General features: G+C 57.7%; 1 protein-coding gene across 4 annotated transcripts in view; it reads left to right on the top strand.

The window, feature by feature from the left end:
* Window positions 1-20,708, top strand: part of SBF1 (SET binding factor 1) — a 60,376-nt gene that overhangs the window by 26,700 nt on the left and 12,968 nt on the right. For all 4 annotated transcript variants that reach the window (XM_080633275.1, XM_080633274.1, XM_080633273.1 and 1 more), the window contains exons 5-24: window positions 256-366; window positions 3,571-3,676; window positions 4,752-4,884; window positions 6,726-6,834; window positions 7,509-7,622; window positions 8,485-8,562; window positions 9,518-9,631; window positions 11,540-11,668; window positions 11,854-11,952; window positions 12,994-13,198; window positions 13,736-13,848; window positions 14,133-14,282; window positions 14,799-14,867; window positions 14,999-15,157; window positions 15,313-15,572; window positions 16,185-16,357; window positions 16,571-16,644; window positions 16,751-16,946; window positions 17,745-17,872; window positions 18,890-19,065. In XM_080633275.1, coding sequence (XP_080489401.1) covers window positions 256-366; window positions 3,571-3,676; window positions 4,752-4,884; window positions 6,726-6,834; window positions 7,509-7,622; window positions 8,485-8,562; window positions 9,518-9,631; window positions 11,540-11,668; window positions 11,854-11,952; window positions 12,994-13,198; window positions 13,736-13,848; window positions 14,133-14,282; window positions 14,799-14,867; window positions 14,999-15,157; window positions 15,313-15,572; window positions 16,185-16,357; window positions 16,571-16,644; window positions 16,751-16,946; window positions 17,745-17,872; window positions 18,890-19,065 — 2,696 coding nt within the window. The remainder of the gene's footprint in view (window positions 1-255; window positions 367-3,570; window positions 3,677-4,751; window positions 4,885-6,725; window positions 6,835-7,508; window positions 7,623-8,484; window positions 8,563-9,517; window positions 9,632-11,539; window positions 11,669-11,853; window positions 11,953-12,993; window positions 13,199-13,735; window positions 13,849-14,132; window positions 14,283-14,798; window positions 14,868-14,998; window positions 15,158-15,312; window positions 15,573-16,184; window positions 16,358-16,570; window positions 16,645-16,750; window positions 16,947-17,744; window positions 17,873-18,889; window positions 19,066-20,708) is intronic.

Raw genomic sequence — 20,708 nt, 5'->3', positions numbered from 1 at the left:
GTCCCAGTTCTGACTAGATATGAGAAAAATTGTTCCCACTGAGGACCACCAGCCATTGGAATGATCTCCCTGGGGAAGTGGTGGCTCCCCAGCGTTGGACACTGTTAAGATTGGGCTGGACAGGGTGTTCGGACATCCGGTTTAGATGATGCTTTGCCTGAAAGGGTGGAGCAGATGATCCCTGAGGTCTCTCCCCTCTGGGATCCATGCTGCGTGGTGCTGTGCTACTCAAGTGTGCTGTGCTTCCCTCTCCAGAACAGCCTGGGCTTGATCTACACCATCTATGTGGATGGACTGAGCGTGTCCCTGGAGAATGTCATTGGGAACCTGCTGACCTGCACCATCCCCATCACTGGTGGAGCTCAGGTGGGTGTTCAGCCCCTTCCTCACCCTCTTCATGCCTCTGCCCCCTGTGCAGCTTGGGCAGCTTCACCCTGGCTCCTTGCTCTCTCCACTTGCATAGTCACTGATGGGTCTGTGCACACAGTTGCCATGGTCCATGCTCATTCCTGCACTGGTGAGGTCCACTCAGCCCCATCTGAGTGCCTGGAGAGCTGCTTCAGAGCCAAGTGGTCATGGACCATCTGTGAGAGCAGGGGGACAGGCCAAGCAAGGCCAGCATTGGCCAGATGAGCAGCTTGGGGCTCTCTCCTCAACCCACTGGCCTGTGCCTGTGCGGCAGCAGCTCTGATGGACAGAGCTTGAGGAGCAGCAGCTTTGCTTGTGCCCAGAGATGAGGCCATCAGAGACAACCTCCTGTTGTCCCCTCCAAACCATGTGTCCCCCTCCTGCTGGGGCAGGGCCAGATGGGCTCAGCCTTGCTCAGCTGATGAGTGAGGAAGGGCTGGAGATGGCAGGAATAAAGAGAGCCCAGCTGGGCCCTCTGGCAGGAGGTGTTTGGAAGCAGCAGCGTAATGCCCTGCGGCTCCTGTGCCATGCCAGCAGCTCAGATGTAGCCATGGACGTGTTGTTTGCTGCAATGGCTTCACTTCCAGCTGAGCTCCACTTCCCTGAGCAAAAAACATCATTAAATTCCCCCCCACCCCGTGGAGGAGCCTTCACAGGGCTGGAGCAGCACCTCAGGTCCCTGGGGCCCACAGACAGAGGTTTCTTCCCTTGCTGCAGCCCGTGACCCTGGGAGGAAGCTGCTCTCTTGGACCCAGGTATCTGTGAAGGCTTCCTGGGTTGGTGCTTTCTGCTGGGCAGGAGTGGTGCCCCTTGAGCTGCTGTAACTGCCTGGCACAGGCTTGGAGGTCCCTCTAATCATCCAGAGCAATTGGGAGAACACCAGTGGTCCTGGTGCTTCATGGACACAGAATCATGGAATGAACCACAGCCTGGTTTGTGTTGGAAGGGACCTTAAAGCCCATCCAGCTCCAACCCGTGCCACGGGCAGGGACACCTTCCACTGGAGCAGCTTGCTCCAAGCCCCTGTGTCCAACCTGGCCTTGAACACTGCCAGGGATGGGGCAGCCACAGCTTCTCTGGGCACCCTGGGCCAGCGCCTCAGCACCCTCACAGGGAAGAGCTTCTGCCTAAGAGCTCATCTCAGTCTCCCCTCTGGCAGGTTAAAGCCATTCCCCTTGGCCTGTCCCTACAGGCCCTTGTCCAAAGCCGCTGTCCAGGTTTCCTGCAGCCCCTTTAGGCACTGGAGCTGCTCTAAGGTCTCCCCTTCAGGAGCCTTCTCTTCTCCAGGCTGACCCAGCCCAGCTCTCTCAGCCTGGCTCCAGAGCAGAGCTGCTCCAGCCCTGATCATCCTCGTGGCCTCCTCTGGCCTCGCTCCAGCAGCTCCACGTCCCTCTTGTGCTGTTGCCTCAGAGCTGGACCCTGGTCCAGATGTCTCAGGAGGGGATGTGTGCTGGCCATACCCAAGCCTCTGCAGAAGAAGAAGGGTGCTGCCCGTCCCAGGCTGTATGACAGGCGCCATGGCTCTGCACTGTGGCGTTCCTGCAGGATCTGCCCAGCTCTGTCCGACTCCATCTGGTTCCTCCCAGTGCACCAAGTGAGCAGCAGCACGGGAGGCAGCAGGGCAGCTCTGGAGCTGCTGTGCCTCGCTATGTGGCACTCCTTGGCACAATTACTGCCACCTTCCAGTTCCTGCAGGTCTCTGTGCTGTGGGAACAAGCTCATGGGGCACGTCCCTGTTCTCCTGCTGCGTCCCAGTGCTCCATCCCTCTGTGGTCCCTGTTGCCTTGGCTCCATGTGTGTTTGTGCATCTCCTCGCTCCGGGAGCGTTCCCAGCTTGCTGTCAGCCCTGCCTATGTCCTCCCTTCCTCCCCTGTCTCCTGTGCTGTCTCTAACTGACTGTGCCATCTCTGTCTCTGTCCCAGCCTGACGCGGAGGACGAAGCAGCGGTACGCACACCTTTTCCTTCCTGGGGTCTGTCTCCTCCTTAACAACCTCTCTAACTGTCTGTGAGGGTGACACACACTGTGGCCGGGGCAGAACTGGAGGCCTGGGCACTGCTAGTGCCTTGGGTGTGTGTGTCTGTGTGTGCTGCACTGGTGCAGCACTGCTGTGACTGGGCTCTGGGGGGTTCAGTCCTGCTCTGCAGCAGCCACCCTGTGAGCTGGGGTGGTGCAAACACCCTCGGCTGCTCTGGAAGATGAGGTCAGGGGTGTTTGATCAGCTCTTCCAGGGCTGCAGCGTTCGGAATCATGGAGTCATTGAGTGGTTTGGGTTGAAGTAACCTTAAAGATCCAGTTCCACGGGGAGGGACACCTTCCACTAGAGCAGGTTGCTCTGAGCCCTGTCCAGCCTGGCCTTGGACACTGCCAGGGATGTGGAAAGCAGATCCGTGGCTGTTGCAGTGGGTTGCATGGTGAAAGCTGCTATTGCAGGCGTGTCCTCCCTGGAGAGATGTAGAAAGAGGAGGAGAGGGCAGTGAGCTGCAGCCTGGGACACGTGAAGGCTGCCCTGTGCCACTGGGAATGAGTTGAGGTCTGGGTAAAATGTTATCCTGGGTGAGAAGCAGTGAGAGTGTGTCCAGTGTGTCTGGTGTCTGTCCCCAGCCCAGGAGCCATCAGCATCCTGGCTGGTCGGAGAGGCTGGTGCTGCTCCCTTGCCAGGCAGCACTGGTGGGCATGGCACAGGCAAGCTCTTCCCTTCTGCTTATCATGGAATCCCAGAGTGGTTTGTGTGGGAAGGGACCTTAAAGCTCACCCACTTCCAACCCCCTGCCACGGACAGGGACACCTTCCCCTGGAGCAGGTTGCTCCAAGATTTATTGCAGGTCCTCATGTGCTTGTCACTGTGCAGGTCTCAGGGCTTGCTGCCATCACGGTGTTGCTCATGCTGTCCAGGAGTGACAGCTGTGTTGGGAGCTCCCATTCCTCCCTGTAGTCCATGTCCCCAGTCAAACACAACGTGTGGTGTTGCAGGGTCCTCTTCCCTCTTCCTGCAGCAGCCATGGTGCCACAAGGCAAAGTTCTGTGGTGGGACGTGCTGCACCCTGTGAGGGTGGTGCTGAGGGCACAGTGGTCCTGGCCCTGCTCTGGGGGGCACTCAGGCTGTCGCTGCCTGCCCTCGGTGCGTGGCTGTGCCCAGTGACGTGCTTGTGCTCCCTTGCAGAGAACCATCTCGCTGGGAGCTGGGGACCGGCAGGTGATCCAGACACCCATCAGTGACTCGCTCCCGGTCAGCAGCTGCAGCGTGGCGCTGCTCTTCCGCCAGCTCGGTGAGACTGATGTACCCCGGAGCCCCTCACACCAGCGCACCCTTCCCCTGGCACCCCCTCACACCGGCACCCCCTTCCGCCAGTGCCCTGTGCCTGTAGGACCCCTTTCCCCTGAGTACCTTTTTGCCCAGGCCGGGCCAGAGCCGCCTGCATCAGCCCTGCTCCCCAGCTTGGTGTGTCACACAGGGCTCCTCCAGCCTCAGATGGAGCCCTCCTGGCCCTGCTTTGCCTCCCCTTCCCGAGCAGGGCAGGAACTGGCAGATCATGGAACAACGGAATGGTTTTGATGGGAAGGAACCTTAAAGCTCCTCCAGCTCCAACTCCTTGCCACGGGCAGGGACCCCTTCCACTGGAGCAGCTTGCTCCAAGCCCCTGTGTCCAACCTGGCCTTGAACACTGCCAGGGATGGGGCAGCCACAGCTTCTCTGGGCACCCTGGGCCAGCGCCTCAGCACCCTCACAGGGAAGAATTTTTGCCTTATCTCCAACCTGAACTTCCCATTTCCGTTTGAACCCGTTACCCCTTGTCCTATCACTACAGTCCCTGATGAAGAGTCCCTCTCCAGCATCCTTGTAGCCCCCTTCAGACACTGGAAGCTGCTCTGAGGTCTCCACGCAGCTTCTCTTATCCAGGCTGAACAGCCCCAATGTTCTCAGCCTGTCTTTGTGTGGGAAATGCTCCAGCCCCTGATCATCCTCATGGCCCTCCTCTGGACTTGCTGCAGCAGCTCCGTGTCCTTATGTTGGGAACACCAGAACTGCACACAGTGCTCCACATAAAGATGTGTGGCCAGATCCCATGGGAACTGGGCTGGGTGGCAAAAAGGGGTGCCCAAAGTGTGCTGCCATTGGCCTTATGCCTGTGATTGATGACACCAGCACCTCAGGAAGACACATCTCTCCCAGAACAGTGGCTTCCATTGGAAGCACATCCTGGAAGTGGCTCTTTGGGTAATGTTGAGCTCCTCTGTGGTGCAGAGTTGGAGATGAGGGGTGGGATCCATGCGGGGGTCATTGCTCTCTGGTGGGTGCAGGAGGTGACCCTCATTTCTGAGCTCTCCTCTGCTTTCTTCCAGGCATCACCAACGTGCTGTACCTGTTCTGCGCCGCGCTGACGGAGCACAAGATCCTGTTTCTGTCCAGCAGTTACCAGCGGCTGACGGACGCCTGCCGGGCTCTGCTCGCACTCATGTTCCCCCTCAAGTACAGGTGAGGGCACCCAGAGCACCCTGAGCCATCAGCCCTCCACAGCCAGTGAGAGCTGCTGCCAGGCCATAGTCACAGCATCATGGGATGAATCCCAGGCAGGTTTGTGTTGGAAGGGACCTTAAAGCTCCTCCAGCTCCAACCCCTGCCACGGGCAGGGACACCTTCCACTAGAGCAGCTTGCTCCAAGCCCCTGTGTCCAACCTGGCCTTGAACACTGCCAGGGATGGGGCAGCCACAGCTTCTCTGGGCACCCTGGGCCAGCGCCTCAGCACCCTCACAGGGAAGAGCTTCTGCCTAAGAGCTCATCTCAGTCTCCCCTCTGGCAGGTTAAAGCCATTCCCCTTGTCCCGTCCCTACAGGCCCTTGTCCAAAGCTGCTGTCCAGGTTTCCTGTATCCCCTTTAGGCACTGGAGCTGCTCTAAGGTCTCCCCTTCAGGAGCCTTCTCTTCTCCAGGCTGAACCAGCCCAGCTGTCTGAGCCCTTCAGACAGAACACGTTCTACAGCCTCACAAGGTTCCTGAAGGCTCATAGACACTGACCATGGTCATTCTCTGGCCCTGGAGTTATAATCTCAGTCCAACCAAGGGAAAGGTTTCCAGCAGAGCAGTGGAACTCCCAAAGGAAGCTTTCTTTGGGATACAAGCAGCCTTTCTGCAGGTGGGGGTACTGCAGCCCAGCATGGATACAGCACAGCAGGAGCTGCAGCACAATGGCCCATCTATCTGAGCTGTCCTACCTGGGGGACGTGCAGACAGCCCCGGCAGTGGCCAGTCCATGGCCTAGTGAGTGGGGTGCCAGTGTCCACAGGAGCCACCACAGTGGCTTGGCCACCACTGCCACCATCTTAACAAGAGCCCTGTTATGTGCCTGGCCCCATCTAGGATGGGCAGAGGTTGCACCAGGCTTTCTGGAAGTTTCCCAGTGTCCTGGTTCAGTGTCATGCCCAGGGCTGGGATGGATGGGTGCCAGTGGAAGTGGGGCACTAGAGCTCTGTGCTCTGTAATGCAGCTGGGAGAAGGGGAATGGGAAGGATTCTGGGGAGATAAGCTCCATGGGGTGATAACACACTGCTGGACCACATTCAAGAACCTGGTGGGCTGCTTCCCTCTGTCAGGGGTTGCCACAGCCTGGAAAAGCACATGGCAGCAGGTCCTGGAGCTACAGGCACTGCTGGTGATGCCCTGGTCCCTGCTTCCAGTAACAGAGCTCCAGGCTTGCTGTAGGGAGGAAGGGGTGGAAGTTTCACACCTCTTCACTGCTCTGGACACTGGAATTACACTGCTCTGCACACCAGAGGTGTCAGGAAAGGAGCTGTCAGCACAGCCAAGACCTGTAGGCATTCACCTCCTTGCCCCTTTGCCAGCAGGGCCCAAAACACAGTTATTTACCCATCATTAGGGCCATGGAGCTGCTGTGAGAGCTGAAGCAGCTCTGCTCTGGAGGTGCTCAGGAACAGGCCAGGGGAATGGCTTTAACCTGCCCGAGGGGAGACTGAGATGAGCTCTTAGGCAGAAGCTCTTCCCTGTGAGGGTGCTGAGGCGCTGGCCCAGGGTGCCCAGAGAAGCTGTGGCTGCCCCATCCCTGACAGTGTTCAAGGCCAGGTTGGACACAGGGGCTTGGAGCAAGCTGCTCCAGTGGAAGGTGTCCCTGCCTGTGGCAGGGGTTGGAGCTGAAGGAGTTTTAAGGTTTCTTCTAACACAAACCAGTCTGGGGTTCTGTGACTGAGAGTGCTGGGGGAAGGCCTGCAGTCACCCCCACCTCTGGAGGTGGGCTCAGCAGTGCTGAGGATGGGTTCAGAGCAGGGTTTCACTGGCTGCAGTGATGCTCTCCTTTGGTTGCAGCTTCACGTACGTGCCCATCCTGCCCGCGCAGCTCCTCGAGGTGCTGAGCACACCAACACCCTTCATTATCGGAGTGCACTCCATCTTCCAGTCAGAGACACAGGAGCTGGTGAGATGCTAGGACCCCCGTTCCTTGCACTAGGATCGGGATCGGGAGGGAGGAGCAGGGGTCGAGCTCCAGCTCTCAGCCGGCAGCAGCCACTGTCCTTAGGCTGAGCTTGTTCAGGCCTGCCTTCCCGAGCCCAGGCTGTGCTCCACCCGTGCTGTGCCAAGCTTGGAATCAGCCAGGGAATTGCTCTGGGAGCTGAGCGCTGCTCCGAGAGGCAGTGCTGGCACTTGAGGCTGTAGGACCTGAGTGAAACCAAAGCGTACTGGGGCCAATCCCAACTGCGGCAGCTTCTGTGCAGCCTCCAAAACACCCCTATCCCAGTGCTGCTGCGGTGGAGCAGGGCCAGGGGCTGATAAAAGGCACTGAGCCACAGTCTGGTGCCTGCTGAGCAGAGCTGTGTCGCCCCCCGTCAGGTTGTCCTCCCCTGTCACTGTCCTGGGAGGTGGTGATTTGTAGGTTCTGTGTTGGCAAATGCTTGGGTTTGGTGGCAGTGGATAAAGAACATAACTACTGAAGGCTTAGAGTGCCCACAGGAGATGGAGAGGGGACACACAGCATTCCCAAGCCCCCCTCCTGAATGGGGCTCCCCCCCAGCTCTCCATGGCCTACGGGAGGTGGTGGGGAGGGTGCAGTGAAGCCTGGCCTTGTCTCATGCCTTGTCCTGCCTCTTCCAGCTGGATGTTGTAATTGCGGACCTGGATGGCGGGACAGTGAATGTCCCTGAGTGTGTGCACATCTCCCTGCTCCCTGAGCCTCTGCTCCAGCAGACCCGGGAAGCCCTTTCCATGGTGAGTGTGTCCCTTTGTCCCATCGGCAGGGTGCCAGACCTTGGGAATGACACGTATTTCCAGGGGGAGCTGGAAATGGAGCAGCAGGAACTCCTCTGACAGCATAATTCCGCACCTTGGGGTCCCAGTGACCATCTCACAGCAGACCTGTCCCCATGCTGACAGCCTCTGCTGCGTGGCAGTGCCGGAGGAAGGTTCTGCTGCCAAAGGTTTCTGGGAATGGGGTGCTGGCTCCCAGCCCATGTATGGGAGGAAGCAGCTGCAGCCCTGGAGCTTTCCTGCTGCTGCTGTGTTCCCAGAGCCCTGTGGCCATCGGAGCGTGCCCAGGGCAGCTGCACCACACACGTGCTGCATCCACAGCTCCTGCTGCTCAGCTCCAGCCCCAGCCCTCCACAGGGACCATCCCAGAGCTGGAGAGGTGCCCCCTTCCCACTGCCCCCAAAAGGAGAGCACCAGCAGTGCTGCTGTCTGCTGGCTCCAGCCCTGGTCATTTCCACACCCACAGACCTGTTCTGTGAGTGCTCTTGGGTCCCTCAGGAATCACAGGATCCCAGACTGGTTTGGATGGAAGGGATCTTAAAGCTAATTCAGCTCTAACCTCCTGCCACGGGCAGGGACACCTTCCACTAGACTCACAAGGAAGAGCTTCTGCCTAAGAGCTCATCTCAATCTCCCCTCTGGCAGGTTAAAGCCATTCCCCTTGGCCTGTCCCTACAGGTCCTTGTCCAAAGCCCCTCTCTGGGTTTCCTGGAGGACCCTTTATGTACTAGAAGACTGTTAAAAGGTCTCCCCAATGCTGCTTTGCTTTTTCCAGCTGTGAAGGTAAAGGTCCCTGAGGGTGCTTTGTGCCTTGTCTGTGCAGGTCCTGGACCCGGAGCTGGAGGTGGCAGATCTCGCATTCCCCCCTTCAACAATTTCTGTCTCTTCTCTCAAAATGCAGGTGAGTGGAGTTGGCATGGCGGCACCCTCCTGTGGGCTGTCATTCCTGATGGACACCCCGTTTCTGGGCATGGAGTGAGCAGGCAGGAGTTCAGCCTGTCTCCAACTCAGTGCTGTTGAGGTTAAGAGGCAGAGAGAGCACAGGACTGCAGAGCACTGAGGCCACAGCTCTGAGCCATGGCCTGGAACTAGTGGTGCCATTTCAGTAGCTGCTGGGTTTACTGGAGACAGACACTGAATATTTGGGTGCTTCAGCAAACCCTGGGCTCTGAGAGCTGCCTTGTCCTCTGTGCGCAGTGTCAGGGGTGCTGGGAAGGGGACACAGAATAACGGGATACCAGACTGGTTTGTGTTAGAAGAAACCTTAAAACTCCTTCAGCTCCAACCCCTGCCACAGGCAGGGACACCTTCCCCTAGAGCAGCTTGCTCCAAGCCCCTGTGTCCAACCTGCCCTTGAGCACTGCCAGGGATGGGGCAGCCACAGCTTCTCTGGGCACCCTGTGCCAGCGCCTCAGCACCCTCACAGGGAAGAGCTTCTGCCTAAGAGCTCATCTCAGTCTCCCCTCTGGCAGGTTAAAGCCATTCCCCTTGGCCTGTCCCTACAGGCCCTTGTCCCAAGCCCCTCTCCAGGTTTCCTGCAGCCCCTTTAGGCACTGGAGCTGCTCTCAGGTCTCCCCTTCAGGAGCCTTCTCTTCTCCAGGCTGACCCAGCCCAGCTCTCTCAGCCTGGCTCCATAGGGAGTCATAGAGCAGTGAACCCAGCCTGCTGGGTCCATTTTTCCCTGTAATCTGCCTGTCTTCCTGCCCTGCTCAGCAGATGCTGACCCTAACACAAGGTTTGATCCCTTCACCTCTGTGCTGCTGTAAACCCCTACCCCCATGAGCTGGATCATCTGCACCCTCAGCCTGACGACACTGTGACCGTGCTGTGACCATGCTGTCCTTCCCTGTTCACAGGACAAGGAGATCCGTGCTGTCTTCCTCCGCCTGTTTGCACAGCTGCTGCAGGGCTACCGCTGGTGCCTGCACATCATCCGCATCCATCCCGAGCCTGTCATCAGATTCCATAAGGTGAGCACTGGCACTCCGAGTGTTCCAACTGGATCCGAGCTGAGCTGGGGACAGCTGCTGGAGCTGGGAGCATTGGGATGGGAAAGGGAGAAATCCTTTGGAGCCCATCAGGGAGCCTGGTTTGGAGGTAACTCAGCTCCATCTCCTCTGTGGTCTCCTGCCATAGAACCATGGAATTATGGAATGGTTTGTGTTGGAAGGGACCTTAAAGCTCATCCATTCCCAAACCCCTGCCATGGGCAGGGACACCTTTCACTAGAGCAGCTTGCTCCAAGCCCCATCCAGCCTGTCCACAGAATTATTGTTCCAAACTGTCCTCTGGAATAACACCTTTCCAGGTACATTGGGGAGGAGTTTGGGATAAGGTTTGCACAAATACAGCTCTATGTAGAAAAAGTGCTGTGTTTGCACAGTGACCTCTGCATCACTCCTAGCTCCACCTGCATCCCTTGTTTGTCCTTGGCCATCCCAAGGTCTTGAGGATCAGGTGGCGCTTCCTGGTTTATACACGTGTGGTCAGTGCACTGCTGCCAGCATCCCGATGCCTTAGAGCCTCCCGGAATGTCCCCCTCACGTCCTGGCTGAGGATTTTCCCTACATCTGGGGAGAGGAAGGAGGAAGGGAGCTGCCTTCGCTATTGCTTCTCTTGTGGCAGCTCTACCAGAAGGGCTGGCAGGGCAGGGAGAGCAGGAAATAGCTTCAAAACGTCTCCTGGTCCCTGCCATTGGAAGCAGCAGCACGTTCATAAGGGCTTTGAGCTGTACTTTTCCCAGCAGGTGCCCAACAAAGATTCACTGGTTCCATGAAATCATAAACCAGCAATAAACTGAAAATGCCGTCATAAAGTGCCATAAAGTGAGTGAAAGATAATGATGAACTTCCAGGTCATAACAGCCAGGTCAGGGAGGGGATTGTTCTCTCTGCTGTGCTCTGGGGAGATCCCCCCTGCAGTCCTGATCCAGCTCTGGGACAGCAGCACAAGAGGGACGTGGAGCTGCTGGAGCGAGGCCAGAGGAGGCCACGGAGCTGCTGCGAGGGCTGGAGCAGCTCTGCTCTGGAGCCAGGCTGAGAGAGCTGGGCTGGGTCAGCCTGGAGAAGAGAAGGCTCCTGAAGGGGAGACCTGAGAGCAGCTCCAGTGCCTAAAGGGGCTGCAGGAAACCTGGACAGCAGCTTTGGACAAGGGCCTGTAGGGACAGGCCAAGGGGAATGGCTTTAACCTGCCAGAGGGGAGACTGAGATGAGCTCTTAGGCAGAAGCTCTTCCCTGTGAGGGTGCTGAGGCGCTGGCCCAGGGTGCCCAGAGAAGCTGTGGCTGCCCCATCCCTGGCAGTGTTCAAGGCCAGGTTGGACACAGGAGCTTGGAGCAAGCTGCTCCAGTGGAAGGTGTCCCTGCCTGTGGCAGGGGGGTGGAACTGGATGAGCTTTAGGGTCCCTTCCAACACAAACCAGTCTGGGGTTCTGTGGTGAAATCACTCTCTGCACAATGACCTGAATGTCACTCATTTAGCTGCTTTGGTCACTGCAACATCTGTGCTTCCCACTGTGGGTTCAGGACCACAGGACTCAGCACCCACTGTGGTGCAGTGCTATGGCTCTGGCACCAAGTCCTGCCCCTCTCAGCTCCATCCCATGGCAATGGGCTGCTCCAGAGAGGTGAGGAGGGCAAATGGTCTGGAGCCCTCAGTATCACTTGAAGGCATGTGGTGAGCTGTAGTGGGTGGATCTGGGGTGGGATGAAGTCCCACGTTCATCTGCCAAGGGTCCAAGTAGCTTTCAGCAGACACAGCAAACCTGGTGCTTCTGCCTTTGTGGTGCTGGCCAGAGACTCCTTCAGAGCCATGCTGGGCATGATTTGGGGTGGGCACTCATTGCTCAGATGAGCTGCTGACAGTGCTCTCCCCTGTTGCAGGCAGCATTCCTTGGGCAGAGGGGGCTGACGGAGGATGACTTCCTCACCAAGGTGCTGGAGGGAATGGCCTTCGCCGGCTTTGTCACGGAGCGTGGGGCTCCGTACCGCTCCATCGACCTGTTTGATGAGGTGAGAGGGGCAGCTCGGGAGCAGCTCCCTGCCTGCCCTGGCTGTGCTTGCTCTGCTCTCCCTGCCCCAGTGGCCTGAGCTGGGGATATGCCATGATGCTCTGGCCGCAGCATTGCACCGGGATGTGGGAATGGTGTCCGGATCCTGTGGGAGCTGCTCCTCTCACCTGTGTCCTCTGCCCTCAGCTTGTGGCTTATGAAGTGAAGCGCATGCGTGCAGAGGAGGGGAACAAGCAGAAGATCCTGAGGCACATCAAGGAGTTGGCAGAGAAGCTTTACAAGAATGTGAGTCCTGGAGGTCCCAGTGCAAGGGGAGCTGCTTGGGCCTGAGCCCCATTGCTCTGTGCTCCCTCCATACGGTCCTGCTGGAAGTGATGCTCACAGTGTGTGGTGCTATGGTGGGAGGGACCTGTCACGAGGAGGAGACCATGAAGATGATCAGAGGCTTGAGCATCTCCTACACAAAGACAGGCTGAGAAAGTTGGGGCTGTGCAGCCTGGAGAAGAAAAGGCTGCGTGGAGACCTCATAGCAGCTTTCCAGTGTCTGAAGAGGGCCTACAAGAATGCTGGAGAAGGACTCTTCATCAGGGACTGTAGTGACAGGACAAGGGGTGATGGGTTCAAACTGAAACAGGGGAAGTTCAGGTTGCAGATAAAGCAGAAGCTCTTCCCTGTGAGGGTGCTGAGGCGCTGGCCCAGGGTGCCCAGAGAAGCTGTGGCTGCCCCATCCCTGGCAGTGTTCAAGGGCAGGTTGGACACAGGGGCTTGGAGCAAGCTGCTCCAGTGGAAGGTGTCCCTGTTCGTGGCAGGGGTTGGAACTGGAGGAGCTTTAAGGTTCCTTCCAACCCCACACATTCTGTTATTCTATGATGTCCCCAGCAGTGTCTGGCCTGGTGTGAGCTACTACCAGGAGCGGGATTCCTCACTTTCAGATGACATGGGCATCCAGCACTCCATGCCTTTGCTCTGGAGTAGCCATTGCCTTGTTGCCTGATCCAGGCCTGGCCAGCAAAGGTCTTCTAAAAGCAGAGCAGCACCTGTGGGGCCTTTGGCCATCTCATGAGAGAGCTTCTGAACAGTACTTTGCTGACTGCTGTGTTCAGGATCAAAGTGACCTGTCCTTGAGGCTCCTTTTGAGCATCACTGCCCAGGGACCTGCCTTCAGGCCTGGGGGGTGTCCAGGGATTGTAGATACCATCTGGGGGAGCGCTGGGCCTCAGAGCGTTGGAGGTTGCTGAAGGATGGGGGCATCTCCTGGGGCTCCTGCCCTGCGACAGGACCCGTGGTGTCCACAGGCCTGACAAGAGGCTGTGTTTGGTGTTGCAGGAGAACCCGTACCCCGCAGTGACCATGCACAAGGTACAGAAGCCCACGGAGGGCTGTCACCTGCGCCTGCACCAGAAGCCGTTCCCCCGGCTGGATGAGGGGACGGTGCAGTGGATCATCGACCAGGCCACCGCCAAGCTGCAGACAGCTCCTCCTGCTGTGAAGGCAGAGAAGAAATGCATGGTGCCATCGGGGCCCCCCATTGGTGCGTGTGTGCAGAGGGACCTCCCTGCCCAGGAGGAGCTTTACTGTGATGTACCAGCTCCTTGTCACGCTATGGTGTGTTTGAGGGTCCCATGTGAGGAGTAAGATGTGCTTTGAAGAAGCAGCATCACTGTTCACATTTGCTTCTGCTCCTTGGGGTGCTTAGAGCTCCCTGGGCTCTATAAGCCAGCATGAGGGGATGGTTCAAGACCCCATAGTATTCCTTCAGGATGAGTTCCTGCCCATGTGGAACACAAAAGGAAGCTGGAGAGGGGCTTTTGACAAGAGCAGGTCATGATAAGATGAGGGAGAATGGGTTTAAACTGAAAGAGAAGAGAATAACATTGGATGTAAGGCAGTTCTTCCCGGTGAGGGTGCTGAGGCACTGGCACAGGGTGCCCAGAGAAGCTGTGGCTGCCCCATCCCTGACAGTGTTCAAGGCCAGGTTGGACCAAAATCATTCCACAATTCTGTGCTCTCTGCCCACCATGGGTGAAGGTCCTCCCCTGCTTGCACTAACAGGTGATTCTCTCCCCAGCTGCCATCATGGAGCGCAATGGCAATGCCTTGGCCAACAGTGCCCGGCGCCTGGAGGTGGTCAGGAACTGCATCTCCTATGTCTTTGAGAACAAGATGTTGGAAGCCAAAAAGGTGAGGGGGGTCCTGAGGAGCTGGTAGGTGAGGAGAGGAGAAACAGAGGTTGCTCTGCAGGGTCTGACCTGGGGAAATAACCAGGCTGGGTCCTCCTCACCTTGCTCTGTGTGGCTTTGTGGCTTTGCCTCCCCATCCAAGTGCAGTGAACTGCCTGCAGACACCCTGGTGCCAGCCAACAGCTGGAATGTGAAGCCCCCGCGCTGTGGGCTGTCCTTGAGCTTGCTCTGTGACCAGAGCTCCACTGAACCCCTCTTTCTCCTCCATGACTTCTTTCTCTGCAGCTCTTCCCCGCAGTGCTGCGTGCCATGAAGGGCCGAGCGGCGCGACACTGCCTGACCCAGGAGCTGAACCTGCACGTGCAGCAGAACCGGGCAGTGCTGGACCACCAGCAGTTTGACTTCATCATCCGCATGATGAACTGCTGCCTGCAGGTAGGGCAGGGCTGGAGCAGCTTGTCTGCCCATGCAGACAGGCTGAGAGCTGGGCTGGTTCAGCCTGGAGAAGAGAAGGCTCCTGAAGGGGAGACCTTAGAGCAGCTCCAGTGCCTAAAGGGGCTGCAGGAAACCTGGAGAGGGGCTTGGGACAAGGGCCTGTAGGGACAGGCCAAGGGGAATGGCTTTAACCTGCCAGAGGGGAGACTGAGATGAGCTCTTAGGCAGAAGCTCTTCCCTGTGAGGGTGCTGAGGCGCTGGCCCAGGGTGCCCAGAGAAGCTGTGGCTGCCCCATCCCTGGCAGTGTTCAAGGCCAGGTTGGACACAGGGGCTTGGAGCAAGCTGCTCTAGTGGAAGGTATCCCTGTTCGTGGCAGGGGGTTGGAACTGGATGGTCTTTAGGGCTCCTTTCCACCCAACCCATTCCATGATTCTATGGGACAGCACAGCACAGGGATCACAGGGGTCTGGGGGTCTTGTGGTGAAGCCTTTGCAAGCTCTGCTCTCTTCACTCCAGGACTGCACTGCCATGGATGAACACGGGATTGCAGCTGCTCTCCTGCCACTGGTCACTGCTTTCTGCCGAGTGAGTATCCGCAGTGTCCTCATGTCCTGACCCTGCACAGCCCCCACAGGCTCGGGGGTCCCTGAAGGCTGCAGGGGTGGGAACTGAGGGCAGGTTGTGCTGAAGTTCTGTTCCACGTTGTGCTTCCTCAGAAGCTGAGCCCGGGTATCACGCAGTTTGCCTACAGCTGCGTGCAGGAGCACGTGGTGTGGACCAACATCCAGTTCTGGGAGGCCATGTTCTACTGCGACGTGCAGAACCACATCCGAGCCTTGTACCTGGACAATAACGAGGAGAACCACATGGATGAGGTGAGGAGGTGACACCGGTGACACAGGGGCCCTGTGGTCCATGGGCTGTGAGGAGGGTGAAGCGGCTTGAGGTTCTGTGAGGTTTCTATGGAACACTGGGGGAAGGCTGGTAGGTCTGTCCATAGAGGTGACTGATCTTCTTCCACCTCCTTCAGGGGAGCCCAGAAGAGCCACAGGAAGCCAAGTCTGCCCTGGAGATAGCATCGGAGCAGCTGAGGCTCTGGCCCACCATGAGCAGAGAGAAGCAGCAGGAGCTGATCCAGAAGGAGGAGAGCACTGTCTTCAGCCAGGCCATCCACTACGCCAACCGCATGAGCTACCTGCTGCTGCCCCTAGACACCAGCAAGAACCGTCTGCTCCGCAGCTCCGGCCTGGGCGATGTGGAGAGCGTCAGCAACAGCTTCGTCACCAACAGGTCAGCAGGGCTGGGAAGTGGGGTGGGACACAGGAGCACTCAGAGCATTGGGATCGTTCAGTGGCCAGCAGGATGCAAGCAGCTTGCAGTGCCCAAGGGTGTTTCATGTTAAGAGTAGGAGTTCTCCTGTGTTCATATCACGGGTGGAAGCTCTCCTGGGTTGATACCAAGGGTGGAAGCTCTCCTGTGTTGATATCAAGAGTGGAAGCACTCCTGGGTTCATATCAAGGGTGGGAGCTCTCCTGGGTTCGTAACAGGTTCATATCAGGGGTGGGAGCTCTCCTGGGTTCCTGTCAAGGGTGGGAGCTCTCCTGGGTTGATATCAAGGGTGGAAGCTCTCTTGGGTTCATATCAAGAGTGGGAGCTCTCCTGGGTTCATGTCAAGAGTGGGAGCTCTCCTGGGTTCATACTAAGGGTGGAAGCTCTCTTGGGTTCGTATCAAGGGTGGAAGCTCTCCTGGGTTCATATCAAGACTGGGAGCTCTCCTGGGTTCATGTCAATGGTGGAAGCTCTGGTGGGTTCATATCAAGAGCAGGAGCTCTCCTGGGCTCTGTGGTGTGAGGACACAGCACAGGAGATGTTGAGGTTTGACTTCCTCGCTCCTCATGGCAGCATCGCTGGCAGCGTGGCTGAGAGCTATGACACAGAAAGTGGCTTTGAGGACGCAGAGAGTTCGGATGTGGCCAACTACGTGGTGAGGTTCATCAACCGCTTCGTGGACAAAGTCTGCACCGAGAGTGGAGTCACCAACGAGCACCTCAAGGGGCTGCACGTCATGATCCCTGGTAATACACCTTGCAGCAGTGCTGGGGACTGGGTAACTCCGTGGTAGCACTGGGAATCCTTCCACATCACCCCAGGGGGCTGCTCAGGAGATGGTTCTGCAAGAAGCAGTAGGAAGGGCAAGAGAAAGGTGCTACAGGGTGGGTTGGCAGCGTGCTTGGGTGCTGTGTAGGACAGGACTCGCTCTCCTTCTCTAACTTCATGTTTGTCCACAGATATCGTGCAGATGCACATAGAGACACTGGATGCCGTGCACAGGGAGAGCAAGAGGCTTCCTCCCATCCAGAAGGTATGGACCCAGCCTGCTGCTGTGGAAGGTTCTGGTGCTGTGGGAACCTTCAAGTCTCCCTCCACAGTACGCTTGGGCCTGAACTTCCTATTGTACATCCTTGTAGCCAAAGCTGCTGCGCCCCAACCTGCTGGTGGGAGAGGAGTGTGTGATGGAAGGGCTCCGCGTGTACCTCATGCCTGATGGGCGGGAGGAAGCTGCTGGAGGGAATATTGGTGGCCCACCTCTGCTCCCTGCAGAAGGAGCCATCTTCCTCACCACGTACCGCATCATCTTCAAAGGCACTCCCACCGACCCCCTGGGTAAGGTCATAGAATCATAGAATAGTTAGGGTTGGAAAGGACCTTAAGATCATCCAGTTCCAACCCCCCTGCCATGGACAGGGACACCTCACACTTAAACCAGGCCACCCAAGGCCTCATCCAGCCTGGCCTTGAACACCGCCAGGGATGGAGCATTCACAACCTCCCTGAGCAACCCATTCCAGTGCCTCACCACCCTCTCAGTAAAGAATTTCTTCCTTAGATCCAATCTAAACTTCCCCTGTTTAAGTTTGAACCCGTTACCCCTTGTCCTGTCACTACAGTCCCTAATGAATAGTCCCTCCCCAGCATCCTTGTAGGCCCCCTTCAGATACTGGAAGGCTGCTCTGAGGTCTCCACGCAGCCTTCTCTTCTCCAGGATGAACAGCCCCAACTTTCTCACTGTGTCCTTTGCCTCCTGGGGTTGGTGGTGCCTGGGGAAGAGGTGGCTGGAGCAATCCTGGAGCAGGGCTGCAGCTCAGGACTGCAGTGGTTCCCTTGAGTGGGTTCCCAGCCAACACTGGACCTTGCTGGGGGCTTCTACAACCACCACAACCTTGATGGTTGTGTCCCACTACTACAAAGGAGGTGGTTGCTCTTGCTCTCCACATGTGGTAGATGATGATACCTCATGCCCATCCAAGGCATCATGTACAAGTCAACGTGGGCTGGCTGTTGAATGTCCAGCCTGCTTCTGGCCACTTTATCCTCCCTGTGGTGATGGCACCAAGCTTCTGGTGTGGTCTGGGCTTGCACAGGGCTGAGCCTGTGTGTAACCTGTTCCATGCTTGTGCTCAGTGGGGGAGCAGGTGGTGATCAGGTCCTTCCCCATCGCCTCGCTGACCAAAGAGAAGAAGATCAATGTCCAGGCCCAGGTGGATCAGTTCATCCAGGAGGGTTTGCAGCTGCGCTCGTGCACATTCCAGGTGAGGCCATGAGGGGCTGTGGGTGCTCCTGTGCATGGCACTGGTGTGTGGCCATGGCTCCACCAGCCCCTGGGACAAGGCACTACCCAGCCGTGATGGTTTCCTCGCACCATGGAATCATGGAATGGGTTGGGTTGAAAGGATCTTAAAGCTCCTCCAGCTCCAATCCCCTGCCACTGGCAGGGACACCTTCCACTGGAGCAGCTTGCTCCAAGCCCCTGTGTCCAACCTGGCCTTGAACACTGCCAGGGATGGGGCAGCCACAGCTTCTCTGGGCACCCTGGGCCAGCGTCCCAGCACCCTCACAGGGAAGAGCTTCTGCCTAAGAGCTCATCTCAGTCTCCCCTGTTCTGGCAGGTTCAAGCCATTCCCCTTGGCCTGTCCCTACAGGCCCTTGTCCAAAGCTGCTGTCCAGGTTTCCTGTATCCCCTTTAGGCACTGGAGCTGCTCTAAGGTCTCCCCTTCAGGAGCCTTCTCCAGGCTGCCCCAGCCCAGCTCTCTCAGGCTGGTTCCACAGCTGCTCCAGTCACAATCCTCTTGTAAGAAGGAGCAACTTCTTGCTCGTAAACTTCTTTCCAACGACTCCAGTGTCTGCTGGAGCTCTGAGAAGGGGTGAGACATCCCCACACAGTGTTCTAGGAGGTGGTTCTGCAAAGCCTTGCAGCAGCTTGTGGGGTAGAGAAACACACCAGGGAGAGGTGTCACAAGACGAGGAGTTACTCAGCATTTTACATCTTGGGAGACTTGTGCTTGGAGGATAGCACCTAAACCGCACTGCTTGCTCCTTCCTGCCCATCTTCTGTGCTGTGAGCCACAGTGACCGGCGCTGAGAAGCAGCAGTGCTGAGTCTGGAATGGTCTCCAGGAGGAAGAGGAATGGGACAGAGGAGCTGGCACAGGGGGACAGCAGCACAGCCTCACATCTGTTCCCAGCCGGGACCTGAGCTGTGCCCTGCGCTGTGGGATGAGCCCTTTCCAAAGCCCTGTCCCAGCCTGACCCAGCGCCTGTGTCCTGCAGCTTCTGAAGATCGCCTTCGACGAGGAGGTGGCCTCAGACAGCGCCGAGATCTTCCGGAAGCACCTGCACAAGCTGCGCTACCCCCAGCACGTACGCGGCACCTTCGCCTTCACCGTGGGCCAGTCGCCCAAGCAGGCCATGCAGCCAAAGGCCAAGGAGAAGAACCCCTCGCTCAGGTACCACGGTGGGGACACGGCACAGGGGCACCCGACCCTGGCAGGGCTTCTCCTCTCCCTCCTCTGTACACTTGCAGAGCTGCTGAGTGGGGCTCGCTTGGGACAGGGGCAGAGCCCCCAGGCTGGGGGTGAAGGTCCGTGGGACCTCTGCTTGTGGGCCTGTCCTGGTGCAGGGTCTCCACTTGTCCCTGCAAGGGGGACGTGCTGCACACCCAGCAGAGAGCCAGTCAGAGGTGGGAAGTGAGATGTCCACTTCCGTGGCATCCCTGCCCCATTCCCCAGCCCACAAGCCCTGAGGAGGTGTCCAAGGGAAAGGCTCCAGGGGTATGAGGGACCAGGCTGTGCTGTACTGCAGGACGGGAGCACTGGGGGTGGTGGAGCTCTGAAGGTGCTGCCCTGCAGCCAGCCCCTACCCTGTGCTCGGTGGCAGGGACAGGCACGACTGGGCTCGGTGCTGCTCTGCTCGCTTGCTGTGCCCTGCTCTAAGCCCCTCTCCCGTGTGTTTGTGACTCAGCTCCCAGCAGGTCACCGATATGTTCCAGGGCCTGGCAGTGGGGGTCATGTCCCTCGGGCACCTTGGCCATTCCAGCACGTAAGATGCCTTCAGCCTGGGTGGGAGCTTGCGAGGTGGCATTGACTCTGGCTGCTCCCAGGGTTTCCTCTAACCTGCTCTGCATGTGGCCTGGGGCTTGTCTCTTGGGAATGCCCTTTTCCAGGTCTGAGGGTGTGCTCTCACCACGGCAGCACCGTGCTCAGAGGTAGTTGATCCATTGATCAGCCACCCTTGTGCTCCATGGCACTGTGGTGGCCCCATGACATGGAGCTGTGCCTCTACCACTAACCTCCAGAGACCTGTAGAGCTGCCAGGTCTGGGCAGAGTCTCCAGTGTCTGAACTTGTGAGATTGGCTTTGTCACCCCTCTCCAAGGCTGCTTCCAGTGCCCCACATTATCTACAAACCTCGGTTCTCTCGTTCCGGGTCTCCATGCCTTAGCATTCATTCTCCGGACAATGTTTTTCCTCTGTCGTGAGGCTCTCTCTCCCTTGGTACGTGCAGGGAGCAGTTGAAGTCCTTCACCAGCCACTTTACAAAGCCAAACAAGGCACCTGAAGGTCTCAGTTTGAGCCCTGTCTTGATCAGGTGAACGCTGAGAAGTCTTTTCATCAGTGTAGCTTTGTCCAGGGTTGGCCATGGCCATTCCCTGTGGGATGTATATCCCATGTCTCCTTCATTTGTTCCCCTTTGAGCCCATGAGTGCACCGAGAAGGTGGTGAGCATGAGGTCCAGTGTGTGGGCATGACACATTCCTGTCTTCAGGAATTCCTGCCTTCTGGAGCTCCATCATGTGGAGCCTATTCTGACCATGCAGCCTTATCTCTGAAAGTTTTGGAAGGTCTCCCTTCCTGCTTTCCATGGGATGCCCTAAGGAACGGCTGAACCCAGCCATGCTCTCCTTGTCCTACATGGTGTGGAGCAAGTCACCTTCCACAAGCCACGCCATGTCCAGGGTTGGCTGGAAACCTCCCTGTGGTGACTCTGGCCTTTGCCATAAGGTAGAGCCTCCAGGGATAAGCTGAATCAGTGCCTGCTGGAGCTCCAGTGTGGAGGTGAGAGTTAGAGCCAGGACAAGGCTTCCCTCGGGA

This window comes from Psittacula echo, assembly GCF_963264785.1.
Source record: "Psittacula echo genome assembly, chromosome: 1".
Classification (NCBI taxonomy): Eukaryota; Metazoa; Chordata; class Aves; order Psittaciformes; family Psittacidae; genus Psittacula; species Psittacula echo.
Note: the sequence above shows the minus strand (reverse complement) of the source record. Positions and strands in the feature narration are given on the sequence as shown.